Source organism: Panthera leo, chromosome F3 (assembly GCF_018350215.1).
Source record: "Panthera leo isolate Ple1 chromosome F3, P.leo_Ple1_pat1.1, whole genome shotgun sequence".
Taxonomy (NCBI): Eukaryota; Metazoa; Chordata; class Mammalia; order Carnivora; family Felidae; genus Panthera; species Panthera leo.
Window position 1 is genome coordinate 7,177,336 of NC_056696.1, and position 16,640 is coordinate 7,193,975.

Consider the following 16,640-nt stretch of genomic DNA (forward strand, 5'->3'; position numbering starts at 1 on the left):
TAATAAAATGGATGATTTTCTTTAAAATAAGTCTCAAATAGTGACATCTAAGATTGAGAGTTTATATTGATTAAAATCAGGGAGAGGAGAGACAACAATGATTTCAAAGAGGAATGGCCACTAACGTAGATGATAAAACAAAGGCCTGGAAACGCCAGTAAGGAGGGAGAGGATGCTTATCCCTCCATCACAGCCAGATGAGGCGATGGGAGTGGCAAAGGGCCTTCACCGGAGGGTTGGAGGGTCACGGTGTCATCGAGGGACAGCTAGAGTTCAGTACAAGTGAAGAACTAGGAGTGTTTGAGAAGACAAAGCATATAAGGGAGATTGGTCTGAATGAATAGAACTTTCAGAGGCACAGGGGCATTAGTAATGAAAGCAGTGAGGGCCAGTGGTCTGGGAAGAGTCACGGATGAACTGGATGGAGACAAATGGATAAGGCAGTGACTGAGGAGCTAAAGAGAGAGTTGAAGAGCCCATACCTTAATAAAATACTGCTGCTGCTCTATGGCTTAGACCAAAGCGATCCAACAGAACGCTTCACAGAAATGTTCTATATCCACACTGTCCAATACAGTAATCACTAGCTACTCGAAGTGTGGCTGGTATGGCTAGGGAGAATACATGGCAACTTCGGTGGACTCAGACGGAGCAAGGAATCCACGATAACCTCCCATAATTCAAAGTGCTTATGACACTGCCTGATCATGAAGTGGTAACTATTACTGTCATTATCACGATCACTCAATGTGTTTGATTTAGCATCCAGGCGTCCAGACTCATTCATAGCTAAAGATGCTATTCCATACACATATATTACCCATTATCTGTGGCATATTTGGATGTTCTCAAAATCTCCCATGCATGGAGGAGAAACATTTGTCTGCAGTCATACTTGAACGTGTACAAATGTAGTTAAGATCTTCACAGCACGTGAAATCACCAGCAAATGAAAAGGTGAGGCATGCAAGTCTCTCCAAGTACCTTGCCATGTCACTCTCTATTCTCTGAACAGCGATATAACAAAAGAGGATTTGCAGAGGACTAAGAATTCTACCAACAGGAAATCTGTTTAATTCAGCAAAGCCAACACTAAAACACTGGTCTTTGCTTTGCATGTTTCGAAAAAAAGAGTTTAGTTAAGGATGAACAGCCACAGGAATACTTGGAGGAGAAAAAAGAGCAGTGACAGGCTGCCTTAATTTTGATCTTCTGAGACTTGCCTTGGTCTTCTCGAAATTGGCTTCCTCGGCCACTTGCACGGCTTGCTTCACCTGCTCATAAGCGCCGGCTTCTCTTTCCTGCACGTCTGTCAAGATGCTCCTGACGGAAACTAGTGCGGACATTAAGTCATCTCTTTCCCTGTCAGCACAAAAAGAACATTCAAAACAAGAAATGGTCACACAATCATGTATTCGTGAGTCAGGAAGAAAAAGGCATTAACACATAGTAGAAGAAGAGCCAGGGTGGGCCGGCTTAGCACGTCCTAAAGCACACCCTGGAGAAAGGCCCTCTGTCGTCCCCTGGCGAGGTGCATGCAGTGGGGCCAGAAAGGCTGAGCCTTCATGGCAGGACTGCGTCTGGAGGGACAACCACCTATTGTGGAGAGGATGGCCGCACTGCGGGCTGCAGATTCAAGCCCAGAAAAGAGGAAGTTAGTCTACAAATTAAAAGGTTGGGGGCTGGGAGGTGGGGGCTGTACACAGGTTCAGGGGCTGCTAAGGCCTTGTCTACACTGCTGACTCCCCACGCATTTATCTGAACAAATAGGTCCTTTCCTTTTTGTCTTTCTCCACCATCCTCTTTTTGACCTTTCTCTCTCTCTCTCTCTATTTACTTTGAGAGAGAGAGAGAGAGAGAGAGAGAGAGAAACAGAGAGACCACGAGCGGGAGAGGCAGGAGGAGAGGGAGAGAGAATCTCAAGCAGGCTTCATGTTCAGTGCAGAGCCCAACACAGGGCTCGATCTCATGACTGTGAGATGACCTGAGCTGAAATCAAGAGTCGGACGCTTGACTGACTAAGCCACCAGGTGCCCCTGCCCTACTCTTTCAATTAAATTCTTTCACTTACTTATGAACCCATTTCTTCTTTCAAAGGGTGGTACTGCTGAATCCCTCAAATGGTCTGGTTCCACAGAGAATGCTCACGATTTAACAAAATCCCATCCTGCTGGGTTGGACTGCTGCCTGGTCCCACACCCTTGTCAGCAATTCTCAGAAGCCCTCTGTCCTTGGGGACAGATGGAACCAGATGCCAAAACACTTTGGCATGTAACATAGCAAAGGCCCAGTCCCATGGGTTAAATAAATCCCGTATAAGACTTTAGGATATTTGGAATTTATCCACTGGATAAAAATGACCAGCTGACCAAAGAGAAAATGAGGTGGGCAAATTTCTATACACACAAAGCAAAGAACTCTAAGTTGGGCTGCTATGTATGCTATTCCATGCTTTGTTTGAGAGCTCAAGTTTAAACCATGGTTTCAAATTCAGTGAAAGTAACTGCTTGAAGTTTCCTTTTTTTTTTTTTTTTTTTTTGGGCCAAGTTCCAAACTACTGGGAGAGAGCCAATTCTGATTTTTTTTTCTTTTAATTTAGCAACATTTAAGGAGCAATGATTTCAAAGATTATAGTCTTTGAGTTTGAGTGGCTTTCAGAATTAACCAATGACTCCATGTAAAAAAAAAAAAAATCTCTTAAGACAAAATAATTTAAACTATTTGTGGTATTTGGAAAGCAGTCATATTTTAAGAAATATGTAATACTGAACAAAGTTACAATTATTAGCAGTTTCATAAATGATCTTTTTGTTAAAAAAAAAGGACTGCTGCAAATATAAAATTCATGGGAGCATAGCGATCTTCAACTTAGAATTTCCTGGTTTGTTTTAAATTGAGAAAAATAATTTGTCGTTAATTCTTTTGTTCTAAAGGGAAAGAAAATGGAGTTCATTATTTTGGTCAAATCTAACCAACACAATGATTATGTGAAAAAGTAGAAGAGTCAAAGCATGGTTAAATTGTTCTGGTTAAGGAAAAAATAGATTATATGAAGGCAAAAGTGAATGTATGCCTATTTGCATACCAAAAAAGCTCTAACATGAAAGGGGACTAGGTTCATTAAGACTATGCAGTCAGAGTTCCTGGGTGGCTCAGTTGGTTAAGCTTCTGACACTTGATTTGAGTTCAGGTCGTAATCTCCCGGTTTGTGGGTTTGAGCCCCTCATTGGGCTCTGCGCGGACAGCTCAGAGCCTGGAGCCTGCTTCGGATCCTTTGTCTCTCTCTCTCTCTCTGCCCCTCCCTTGCTCTCACTCTGTCTCTCTCAAAAATAAATAAGCATTAAAAAAAATATGCAGTCAGGGCGCCTGGGTGGCTCAGTGGGTTAAGCCTCCTGACTCTTGATTTCTGCTTGGGTCATGATCTCATGGTTCCGAGATCAAGTACCACATCGGGCTCTGCACTGACAGTGCAGAGCCTGCTTGGGATTCTCTCTCTTCCCTGTTCCTCCCTGCCCCTCCCCACTTCTCAAAATAAATAAATAAACTTTAAAAAAAGTTAAATAATAAAAAAAAAGAATATACGGTCCAGGGGTGGTTCAGTCAGTGGGGCGTCCAACCCTTGATCTCAAGGTTGTGAGTTCAAGCCCCACGTTGGGCTCTGTGCTGGGTGTAAAGCCTACTTAAGAAAGAAAAAGAAAAAGAAAAGAAAAAGAAAAAGAAAAAGAAAAAGAAAAAGAAAAAGAAAAAGAAAAGTATGCAATCCAACTAGAACCTACGATTCTAGAATAAGATAAAAATTTACTCTTTAAGGGCAGCAAGTCAAAATGGGCATCATATAGTCACATTTCTTAAGGTTGTACGACCGACTAAGAGACCCAAGTTACTATTCAGTGATGCTCTGATCTGTTCCTGGCACCGTGGCATCATTGAAGCCAAAGTTCCAACTAAAAAGAATTAACAAAAAAGCTCAGTGTTTATAGTATGCTGACAGATCACAACAGGATCAAAATCCAACAAATTTGCTTCTTACAGGAGACTTAATGCTTAATATGTTTAATCTCTTTTTTGTGTGTGTCCTCTTGTTAAGAGGAGTCTGCCAGATAGTAGATATTCAGTGTAACAGAGGACAAAGACCAAGTGGGTGAGTAGTGATCCTGCCACAGGAGGGCATCAAAGAGGTAAAGTAAAACTCCTCCCAGTTCTAGTATTGCATGATCTAAATTTAAAAAGTCACTAGGCTACTTAGAATTGGAAACTAAGGAGTTTTGTTGCTCTGGTTCAAAAAATTTTTCAGACTATCAGCTCACCAACTTCAGACCACAGACAATCATCAAAGAGAAACAGCCCCAAACACTGATGTCTTGTTAAGCTCATCATTCAACAGTGAGCCCATAAAATGATTGTACTGAAAACCTGTGGGGCCACCGGACGGGCACACTCCAATGTTCTGTCAGAGAAATGTACCACATGCTTTCAGGTGGCCTTCAGACCACTGGGAAGCTGAGCTTCATCAGGAGAGAGAGATGCCTAAACTGCACCAGTACAGGAAACCACTTGGGTAATCTGCAATTACCCACTCAGTCGCTGCATTTTCTGTTTTGCGTCGTCTCAACTCAGCCAGCCCACATCTCAACAGCAAGATGAGTTCGGAATGAACCCAGCTCTGGGCATCTCAGCCCTGTCTTCAACACCATGCCTTGCTTCCGGTCCCGTTCCTATGTCACCTTCTTGATTTAGCTCCCCTTTATCAGCCCCACTCCACTCCTCGTGACCTGGCCCTCGGGAGCAGCCAATCCCAGCACCCAGGATAACTACACAGGCAGCTGCAGGCCTGTCCAGAGCTCCCAGTCCGCAGGCCCAGCCCAGAGCCAGGCCTGAGTGCGTCTCTCCCAGTGGGAAGCTGTATAAACACACATGGCCTATGAGTGTGAACGTGAGATGGCAGCTCTCCATATCACCGTCTCCCAAGGCCAGAGTTCTGTGAGTGCTTAACCAACACCATGTACGTTATCAAGGAGTTTTCTGAAGCAAAGCAAGCAGTACGGCCTCAATGCTGCTGAGAGAGCAACTAAAGCAGAAGATGAGGCAAGGAGCCTGGGTGTGAGTTCTCAGACAAACCAACTAACAAGATGTGCATGGGGTGTTTAAGGAATGCAGAGCAACAGTGAGAGCAATGAGAACCGAGGGAGTCCCTGAATAATCATGGTCAAATGTTTAAAATAAGGAAAAGAGGGGCGCCTGGGTGGCTCAGTCGGTTAAGCGTCCGACTTCAGCTCAGGTCACGATCTCGCGGTCTGTGAGTTCGAGCCCCGCGATGGGCTCTGTGCTGACAGCTCGGAGCCTGGAGCCTGCTTTGGATTCTGTGTCTCCCCCCTCTCTGCCCCTCCCCCAACTTGTGCACGCTCACTCTCTCTCTCAAAAATAAATAAGCATTTAAAAAAAAAAAAAACCTTAAAATAAGGTAAAGAGGCAGTCTGCTATATAGGCATGAGCTTCCTCTTGAAATATAAAGTGCCTACGAAATGCCTTTAGTTCCTCAGTTATTCCACAGTGAGTACCAGTTTCAAGCATCATTAAGCATCATTAGTCAGTATTATCCCTGTTTTTTTAAAAGAAGGTCTAGAAGGCTGACTACAACATCTCCTTGTTCCTCATTTCTGGGAAGTTCCTGCCACGGTCTCTCAAAGCCAACTATACACGACTGTGCCCAGACCCACTCGAAAAATCACAGGCTGGACTAAAGTCCCAGGATAGTACAGTAGTAATTACTTCTCCTTTCTGAGCAGTACGCTGAAACTTCTCCAAGGCACTATCAACTACAGGAAAGAATTTAATATAAAGCAATTCCATCTTGATTATCATTCGAAGCCGTTTTGATCATTAAGCGAAAAGGAGGGGTTACTTTCCCTCTTACTGACCTCAAGGCATAATGAGGCCTGAGCGAAAGGCAGAAGTTCAGAAACACTACAAAGACTTCAGATCAACTTTTAAGTGTATCCAGTGTCATCAACGGTTGTTAAGTATACTCTCCACAAAAGTCCTCACGGCCCTAACAAAACGCCACAAACAGACTGGTGGTCTGGCCTCCACGTCATGGCTGATCCTGTTCATTTCCTGGGCTCAAGTCGGTCCTGTGTCATATACCCAATACACTCCGTGCTCACAGATCAACAAAGGAACTGACAGCTGGTGTCACAATGCCACATTTCAAGTAGAGGCCAGGAGGGAAGTCTTGATTTGTCATATTTGGGGATACAAGTTTTGTTGGGTTTTTTTTGTTTTTTAATTCCATCCTAGAGTCATGCAGGGAATTCTATGATGCAGCTCACTGAGGGTTCAACCTTCTAATTATGCGTGAAACTAGAAATCCAGACCTAAAGAGGGCTGGTCCCTCCTCCAAGTGAGCATAACACTCAATATTCAGCATTCTGCATTAACACATTGAAAGAAGTGGAACACCAGCTTCGGCCAAAGGACTCCTCTAGACAAAGGTTTCATTGACAATAAAAGCAGGGGCCTTCCACTGCACTCTGTTATTAAAGTAGAACAGGAGCCAATGATGTGCTGACAAAGCAGAAAATTGAACGGAGAAGGCTGACATTTATTTTAAAAGGCTAAGAGCTGAAATTTAGGATAGAGACAAAGGAATACAGAACTAAGAATCTAATTTCTAAATGACTGCCAGTCTTGAAATCAATGTAAACATTGTAGCTTCCTCTTAAAATACTTTTCTCATGACCTACAAGGGTAATATGAAAGGCAATAGGGAAAGAAACCCTGCCTTTAATTTTTGGTTTGGTTGTGCTTGACTACTTAAACTCTGCCTCTCTTCATCCGTGTGACTTTGAATATGCTTTTTGCCCTTTTTAAGTTAATTTTTTCATTACATTCTCCCTGAAAAATTCATTACCAATGTGGTTAAAGACCCATTCGACACATACTTTCAATTTCAGTGCCTTCTTCCACCTCTCCAGTGGTCATCACTGTTAAGTACTGAGTGTTTATCCTTTTAAGCCTTTTTCTATGTGTATGTATGAACCTGGAGAAAATATACTGTATGGTTGTGTATGGACTTTTACAAAAATAAAAATACAAATAGTTTTGTATCACATGTGTCTTCTTCATGTATCACATGTGTATCACATGTGTGTTATGTTTTTCCTTCAAAAATCTATTGTGGGGGCGCCTGGGTGGCTCAGTCGGTTGAGCGGCCGACTTCCGCTCAGGTCATGATCTCGCGGTCTGTGAGTTCGAGCCCCGCGTCGGGCCCCTGTGCTGACAGCTCAGAGCCTGGAGCCTGTTTCAGATTCTGTGTCTCCCTCTCTCTGACCCTCCCCCATTCATGCTCTGTCTCTCTCTGTCTCAAAAATAAAAATAAATGTTAAAAAAAAAATTAAAAAAAAAAATCTATTGTGGAGCTTAGTCCCACATTAGTACATATAGATCTATTTCATTCTTTTTTTTCTTTTACTGTGCATAACATAATAGATGCAAACCTCTGAAGGATATTTAGTTGTTCACATCCAAAAGAAACACTTTTGGTTTCTTCTGTAGTTTCTATACTCACAACACTTCTGACACCTCGTGTGGGGGTGTCAGATACTGACACTGACCCTGATGCTCAGTGGGGACATTAATTTCCTGGAGTCAGCACAGACCCCACAGGGCAAGGCTCAGCCCCACAAGACTGTCTGCTGGCTTTGGGTGCCACTTTCAAGTCCCGTCTTGTCACCTGTACTTCTGAACAACTGGCCGTAAATCACGCGTTCTCCTGACCCCTTCCTCAGCTTTGATAATTTGCTATGACAGCTCACAGAACTCAGGAAAGTGCTTTACTTACTCTTTCCCATTCATTATAAAGGATACAATTCACTAACAGGTAAATAAGTAGAAGGGATGCACAGGGCAAGGTATGTGGGAAGGGGCGTGGGGCTGCCGTGCTCGCTCTGGGCATGCCACCCTCCCAGCACCTTGGTCCCCAACCCGGAAGCCCTCCAAATCCCATGGTTTAGGGTTTTCATGGGGTTCTATAGGTTCTATAGGGGGTTCTATAGGATTGATAAAAACATTACTCATTGGTGATTGAACTCAATCTCTAGTCCCTGCCCATTTCCCAGAGATTGGGGAGTAATCTCTACTCACCAGGATGCTTCCCCTGGCAAGCGGCACACCCGTCCGTACTGGGGTTCCAGAAGTCATCTTATTAACATAAACCCAGGTGTGGTTGAAAGAAGCTTATTAAGAAAAACAAAAGATGTTCCTTTCACCTTTATGTTCCACAGCTATTTCAGGAGCAAGGGACAAAATCCAAACAAAGGATGTTCCTTCTGTTCTTACCATTTTAGGAAATTACAAGGATTTTTTTTTTAATTTTTTTTTAGTGTTTATTTATTTTTGAGAGAGAGAGAGAGAGAGATACAGAGCATGAGCCAGGGAGGGGTAGAAAGAGGGGGAAACACAGAATCCAAAGCAGGCTTTAGGCTCTGAGCTGTCAGCACAGAGCCTGATGTGGGGCTCAAACCCACGGACGGCGAGATCATGACCTGAGCTGAAGTCGGACGCTCAACCGACTGCGCCAACCAGGCACCCCAAGAAATTATAAGGATTTGGGGAGCTATATGCCAGGAACTAGAGATGGAGACCAAAATATGTATTTCTGATCATATCACAATATCACAACACTGTTACAAATAACGCTGTAAAAGCATTCCCTGAAACTACTCCATTTTGCATATCCATATTCCTTGGGGGTGATGTTGAAATATGTAAGACACAACTTAAATATTACTCACTCATAGCCTCACCAGTACCTGTCACTATCAATCTCCTTAATTTTCACCAATTTGATGGGTTGGTTTTGAAAAAGAATCTGTCTTTCCCTGAATGAAAGCAGAGTGAATACCTTCTCCTACGTTGACAGTTTCCTCTTTCATTGCTCACCAATTCCTATTCTTTATCCGCTTTGCCACTGGGTAGTTTGTCCTCTGTGTTTGTTTCAAAGGATGTTCTTTACACATTATACCAACTGTTTGTTATGTAACATGCAAATATTTTCCCCAGTCTTTTAATTTGTATTATTGTATCATAAAAAGTTTCTTTTGGGGGTGCCTGGGTGGCTCAGTCGGTTAAGCATCTGACTTTGGCTCAGGTCATGATCTCATGGCTCGTGTTGGGTTCTTTGCTGTCAGCACGGAGCCTATTTCAGATCCTCTGTCCTCCTCTCTCTCTTCCCCTCCCCCACATGATCGCACGCATGCACACACTCTCTCTCAAAAATAAATAAACGTTTAAAAGGAAAACGCTTTTTTTAAATGAAGTTAAATGTATAACCTTTTTCCTTTATGCCATTCATTTTCCATACCATGCACAGGGCTTTAGCTGAATGCCATGAAAATAATTTTCTACATTTTCTTTTAATATTTTTATAGTCTGAATTAGATCTGGGTCTTTAAACCATCTTGAATTTGTTTTTGTGAAACAAGTCTCTTTTTTTCAAAAGTAAACAGGAAAAATTTTAACTTATCTGAGTCTCAGTTTCCCTAGCCACAAAATGGAGCTAATAATATTTACCTCACGAATGCTTTACTAAGATTAAAAAAGATTATGTTTTTAAACAGCCTGGCAGAGTCCTTGACATATATAAATGTGTACCACATGGTAGTTGTATCTGAAAATATACTTAATATATATTTAATAAATTTCATAGTTATGTGAAATCTATAAGAATAACTGAACAATATATTTAATAATATAATATAACAAAAAGCAGAACCATCAGCTGAGATCGTAAAACGTATCAGTCAGTCCATACTGGAGAAATTCAGTTTTTATACAAAAACCAACAGGTTAATCACATGTGGAAACCATGGCATTTTGATTCTTTTGGAACAGGAGAGGTACAGAGGAGTTTTAAAATTTATGGAGCATTTATTATCTGGCCTGCCAAATAATAAAAAAACTGGGTTTTTGTGTGTTTTTGTTGTTTTCTGAATTATTCACATCACTGGTAGGAACTGTCTTAAGCAGTGTATGGTATTCTTTTAATGAAACCTCAAAATAACTCTATTAGGTACTTTTATCTCCATTTTAAAAATGGGGAAATTGAGGCATGAGAGGTTCAGTAATTTTCGTGAGGTTACACAGGTAGTTAGTGGTAGAATAGAGTCTAAGTCTCAGCAGCCAGTCTGACTCAAAAGCTAGTGCTCTGGCCCCAAGGCTAAGCGTCCCCGTAAAACCCCCAAACCAGATGCAGAGAAGTAATTTGTCCAAAGGTCAAAACATAGAGTAAAACTGGTCTGACTTTAATGAACAAGTCTTTCCATTCTCCACGCCAGTTCCAACAGTAGGATCTCTGACTGTTAAGCAGTAAAGGCCAAAATGCCTGGTCCTGCGAGCAGCAAACACTCATGGAGCATCTACCACAGGCCAGGTCCTCTGCTAGACGCCAGGCGTACAGACAAAAACAGATCACACGTGCTGCCTCCAACATATTATAAAATCATGGAAGACAGGAGCCTAAATCAATTGAAGACCAGGTGGGATGAGGTTGGCCAGAGAATACTTCTCAGAGGTGGTGCTGTTTGAGCTATTTAAATGAGTCCAAACAGACAGGGGTGACCTTGAGCACAGGGAATAAGAACCAACACCACTGGACAGTATTGTAGATAAAAATTCTCAACTGCACAGGATAACCTTTCCACAGGAAAACACCTCCCTGGAATAGTGAAAATAAGACAAAAAGGATATGCACAGAGAACTGTCATATTTCAGCCTAGATGGACTACATGAAAGGTCATTTGTAACTTGTCCTTAGTTGATCTTCAAATATTGATACTGGGACATAGGGAGTCCTTCTTCCAATGCACTGGTAATACTCTTCACTGCAGGCACGAGACAAAGACGTGATAAGAACTCACTCTACCTACACTACAGCACGGAAGTCCAGGACTTGACAACATCAAAAGAGAGCCTCCAAACTCAGTTTTGTTAAAAGTAGTGCTGGATTTGCAGTTATAGACTCAGAGACACGCAGGGAATTGTAAAGATTCCTTACGTCCATTCTCTTACTTCGAGATGAGGCTGAAGCCTAGAGAGGTAAGACCACTCGTCCGAAATGACCTGATCGCACAACCCTGGCAGAACCCAGCTATTCTGTCTTCCAGAAAGCTCTGATGAAGGGACCGTTTCCAGTCCATTTCACTCGAAGCTCAGGGTCAATCGCATATGAGACAGCACAGGGATAAAGGGACACAGCGCTCCTTTAAAGATGCAATTCTCGGGGCGCCTGGGTGGCGCAGTCGGTTAAGCGTCCGACTTCAGCCAGGTCACGATCTCACGGTCCGTGAGTTCGAGCCCCGCGTCAGGCTCTGGGCTGATGGCTCAGAGCCTGGAGCCTGTTTCCGATTCTGTGTCTCCCTCTCTCTGTCCCTCCCCCGTTCATGCTCTGTCTCTCTCTGTCCCACAAATAAATAAAAAAACGTTGAAAAAAAAAAAAAAAAATAAATAAATAAATAAAGATGCAATTCTCCATGTGGAGAAGCACACTTACTTAGTCAGTCTTTCAATGGTCTGCACGTGAACGTTATTATGGGTTTGGGAAAGAACAGCTTCGTGCTGAGCACATTTCAAACACAGGCCACCAACCCAGTTAGAAGTATTCGCAGCGAGGAGAGACTCTTTATGCTTCAGTCGCTCTTTAAGATCTTCACAATTTTTCTGATATTCAGCTAAGTCTTTCCTGAAAAGAAGGGAGAGAAAGTTCTAGCAAAATGACCAGGAACATTACTTTCACCTGGAACATCACAGTGGTAACTCCTACTATTGCTGATGGGTGTTTACCTTATGAGGTGCTCTGTATATAACGCATTAATTCTTACCACAACCCTGAACGTAAGCGTGATTATCCTAATTGACACTTTGGATAAAATGAGGCTTGAATATATTAAGTAATTAACCAAAGTTCTTGTAAGATTTTAACACAGATTAGTCTACCTCTTGATACTGGCTCTCATTTCAAAGGATCCCATCTCCATGGCATTATATTACCCACAAACCAAAAGTAAAACTGCGAATACAAATCCTCAACAGTTTCTCTTTATTAATAAAGAGGCAAGGCAATATAACAAAACATCCTTGTATTGAGAGAAATACCCTATTCCAAGTGTTAACCCTTGAAATTTGTAGAGTACCTCAAAAGATTACATAAAGCTCATGGGTTTTGTCCATGAGTAATTTATTATTGCCCGTTCTTCCTTAGGAGGAAAAAAAAGAACTTAAAAACAATTATCTAACCACAAAGTTCTATAAAGAGCTATTTCAAAAGAAAGTGGGCTCCTCTCGTCTTTCAGAAAGAAGTTGTATAGAATTTACCAGTCATAAGACTTGTAAGTAGAAGCTATTAACTGGAAATACGCAGCCCGATAAAGAAAGGACAGAGGAAATGTGTGTGTGTGTGTGTGTGTGTGTGTGTGTGTGTGTGTGTGTGTGGTTACTTTGTTTGTTTTAATATATGAGAGAGTTCCTGGAAAAGGTTTTGCTCCAAGCTGACTGTTTTAAGAATAAAATGTATGGGTTGTATTCCTACCCCCACCCCTTCTCATAAAGCTTTGGCAAAATCAACTTGGAGAACTGACTTTCCCACTGTATAAAAAACAAAACAAAACACAAAACAAAACAAAAAAACCCCACTTCCTAGCTTACAAAGGAGAAAATAGCCCTTAAGTACTTGGACTCCTGAAAGCAGGCACGTGATCTCTGTCTGTGTCAACTCTCTGTTGTCAGTTTCTATTAAATTCAGGGAGCTGTAGCTACCTTAACTTGCTGTCACAGAGGGGAAGCCAATAATCAAGACACCTGGCTGTCACACGCTACCTCATCTCTGGATGGGGGGGCGGGGGGGGAGCTGATTTTGTCCCATGCCCAAGATACTCTTTCCAACACACTTAGTTTTCTGTTTAAGTTCCATGTAGAAAAAGTCTGACTTTCAAAAGGCTTTATAAAAATAACTTTGGAAGCACATTCCAAAGTCAAAGGGTCTGCATTACTCTTTCTGTCAGTTTCAGATTCAAAACACTCAGGTAGATTTGATTACTTGAAATGCCAAAAAAGAAAAAGAAATAGGTACCAAAAAGGTAGAGTTTCTGAGAGTGGTGGTTTTATCTCTTTCTGAAAGAAAATGCCTCTTTAAGTACTCTTAAGTTACACTAAAGGAAAAGACAAAAAAAAAAAAAAAAAACAAAGATGCAGGGAATAAAGTCATTACAAAGTAGTATTTTAATGTAATTAACTATGGCATATTTGACTTCTGAATGAAACAACAGAAGTCACGTTTCCATAGTATAGTAACCTAGAAGTATATTAATTTAAACACTGGAGACTTGGGGTGCCTGGGTGGCTCAGTCAGTTAAGTGTCTTGACTTCAGCTCAGGACATCATCTCGCAGTTCTTGGGTTCAAGCCCCACATTGGGCTCTCTGCTCTCAGCACAGAGCCTGCTTCAGATCCTCTGTCCCCCTCTCTCTCTGCCATTCCCCTGCTCACGTTCTCTCTCTCTCTCTCTCAAAATAAATAAATAAATGTTAAGAATTTTTTTAAAACTGAAGACTCAATACACTAGACATCAAAATATAATAAAGCAAGATAAAAAGCAAGAATGCAAAAATTAGGCCATTTAAAAAATATTAGGTTTCTTCATGAAAAAAAAAATATCTATAGAAATAGGTATATACATAGAGATCAGGATAAGGTTTAAAGGTTTAATACACATAAAAGTGTATTAAAATAAATGAATGATAGTGTGCTTAAAAGTCAGGAGCTCTGGTTCTTAGTATCACTCTACTTACATCTCCAAACAATACATGGCCTGAAAATCTTAAATTTTATTTAAAATTAGACTTATTAAAATTATAAAAAGTATTTTAAATTTTGATTGAAATACATTTCATTACTGTTATTTAAAATAAGCTGTAATGCACAAAAAAATCAATTCCTATTACTTTTTCTACACATAACACATAATAAATCACTGATGGTTAATCTATCATATATAAGTTTTATTGGGATTTTTTAAAAAAAACATGTCAAAAATTACATGAAAAGTTATTATATATAAAGAAGTCTAAGGGCACCTGGGTGGCTCAGATGGTTAAGTGTCTGACTTCAGCTCAGGTCATGATCTCGTGGTCCGTGAGCTCGAGCCCCGCATCTGGCTCTGTGCTGACAGCTCAGAGCCTGGAGCCTGCTTTGGATTCTGTGTCTCCCTCTCTCTCTGCCCCTCCCTGACTCACATTCTGTCTCTCTCTGCCTCTCAAAAATAAATAAATAATAATAAAAAAAAAACCAGTCTCTCTCTTATCCACAGTTTCACTTTCCACAGCTTAGTTTCCCACCATCAACCGAGGTCCAGAGCAGATGATCCTCCGGACAGATCATCAGAAGGTCAGTAGTAGCCTAGGCTGTTTCACAACACCTACATCCTTCACCCCCTTCATTGCATCACACAGGCATTTTAGATCTCACATCATCACAAGAAGGACAATAAGATATTTTGAAAGACCACATTCGCTTAACTGTTATTACAGTGTACTGTTATGGCTGTTCTATTTTATTATGAGTTATTGCTGTTAATCTCTTACTGTGCCTAATCTCTTACTAAATTAAACTTTATCGCAGGTATGTACATACAGAAAAAAAACAATATGTACAGAGTTCAGTACTGACCAGTTTCAGGCATCCACTGGGGGTCTTGGAACGTATCCCCCATGGAGAAGGGGGTGGAGACGTTCTCTTATTCATCACGTATAGAAAAATACTCAAACTATTATTGTTACAATTTTAAAAATTAGATACAAATACCTATAGAGAAAAAAATACTTTCATGTAATTTTAAAACTAGAAGAATGCTTTATTTTCAGTATTTTATTTTAAAAGCATGGTTTCTATCAGAGCAGCTAGTGTTTCTTATTTGTATAAGAAAACACAAATATTTTATAACCGATGAAGGCATAAAATTTGTAATTCAGCTCATAGTTCTTTGACATGTGATTTGGAAAAGGCCTTCACAATTTTATGCCCCCTTATCCTTTAATAACCTGAGGATATTTCTTATATACACATAAAATGTCATCAAGTAATTCTTATATTGAGTAAGACTGGCAGGTCAGCAAACATTCAAATATATTTGAAAGATCATTATGCTTTTGATATGATTATTTTAAATGGACAATGATACTTTACCTTAAAAATTTCAATTGAGACTCTAGGACTTCAGTCTTTTCTTCATAAGTAAGTTTCAGCCTCTCCTTTAAAAAACAAAAATGTACATTTTCTCTATGTCCTGTGCTTTACAAACAAGGTTTAATTATTCATATTAAACTCAATTTTTTTTCCTTTTACCCAGGAGGAAAATTTTTAAAAATTAAAAAACATTTTCCCTAGTCCACCCCAAATTTTGTATTTTATTGACTATATACCTGCAAAGAACTATCGAGTCATAAAATGGGTATCACTGCCACCCCCCCCAACTTTTTTTTTCAAAAATGTATCCATCAGGTCTTACTTTTAAAAGTGTGACTGAGAATGAATAAATAAATAAACAAAAGTGTGACTCTGGGAAAAACTGATTATAACCTGTAAGGTCTATGAGGGCAAGGATCAGATCTTACTAGAATCCCCCACTGTGATTGCTGCATATAGACATAACAATAAATGTGTGTTGTATGAATGATAAAAGCAAAGTTATGAATCACAATAAATGACAGACCAAACTAATATACTGGCTACAAGGGTCTGTTGGTGTCCCACTATTCTCTCGTTCAGCAAACATTTTTGGGGGTACCTAACATGAAGATGCCTTTAACCTTAAGGAGCTAATCATCTAGTACAGGATAGAAAACACATGGATGGGGGTGCCTGGGTGGCTCAGTAGGTTGAGCATCTGACTTTTGATTTTGGCTCAGGTAATGATCCCAGGATCAGGAGATCGAGCCCCGTGTTAGGGTCCGTGCTGAGCATGGAGCCTGCTTAAGATTCTTCCTTTCTTCGTTCCTTCTTTTCTTTTCTTTCTTTCTTTTTTCTCTCTCTCCCTCTGCCCTTCCCCTACTCATGCATGCTCATACTCACTCTCTAAAAAATATAAATTAAAAACAAGTAAAAGAAAAACACATGGACAATTTCATTTATACATAATTCACTCCAGTGAGGCATATAGAAGGTAAACTGGTATCACAGAGGTGGGAACTTGTAATTCAGCTTAAGAGGGGTAGAGAAGACTTCATGGAGGAAGTGCTAACACTTAAAGGATTAATTTCCAACAGAGCAAAAGGCACAGAGAGAAAACATGCTGAATATCTGGGTGGTAAGCAGATCTGTATCCCTACAAATAAAATGCGAGGCGGAAGAATGGATAGAGATGGGTGGAACAGGTGAGAATGTGCCACGAGAAGAATAAATACGCAAGACCTTTACCCAGACAACTCGTGTAGTCTCCATGTAGTAGAGGCATTGGGTGGACACTGAAAACTCTATCAGATTTGATTCTTAAGTCACTCTGAAGTGTGGGAAAACAAAGACCAATGAAGAAGTGCATTACAATTACATCAGGAAGAGATATACACACAAACAAGAGTAATCAAACAGTAAGAA

General features: G+C 40.7%; 1 protein-coding gene across 10 annotated transcripts in view; it reads right to left on the bottom strand.

Moving 5' to 3' along the window:
• The window catches only part of SDCCAG8 (SHH signaling and ciliogenesis regulator SDCCAG8), a 258,511-nt gene that overhangs the window by 182,829 nt on the left and 59,042 nt on the right, over positions 1 to 16,640 (bottom strand). For all 10 annotated transcript variants that reach the window (XM_042926493.1, XM_042926498.1, XM_042926494.1 and 7 more), the window contains 3 exons: positions 15,234 to 15,298; positions 11,549 to 11,737; positions 1,224 to 1,362 (listed from right to left, as the gene is read on the bottom strand). In XM_042926493.1, coding sequence (XP_042782427.1) covers positions 1,224 to 1,362; positions 11,549 to 11,737; positions 15,234 to 15,298 — 393 coding nt within the window. The remainder of the gene's footprint in view (positions 1 to 1,223; positions 1,363 to 11,548; positions 11,738 to 15,233; positions 15,299 to 16,640) is intronic.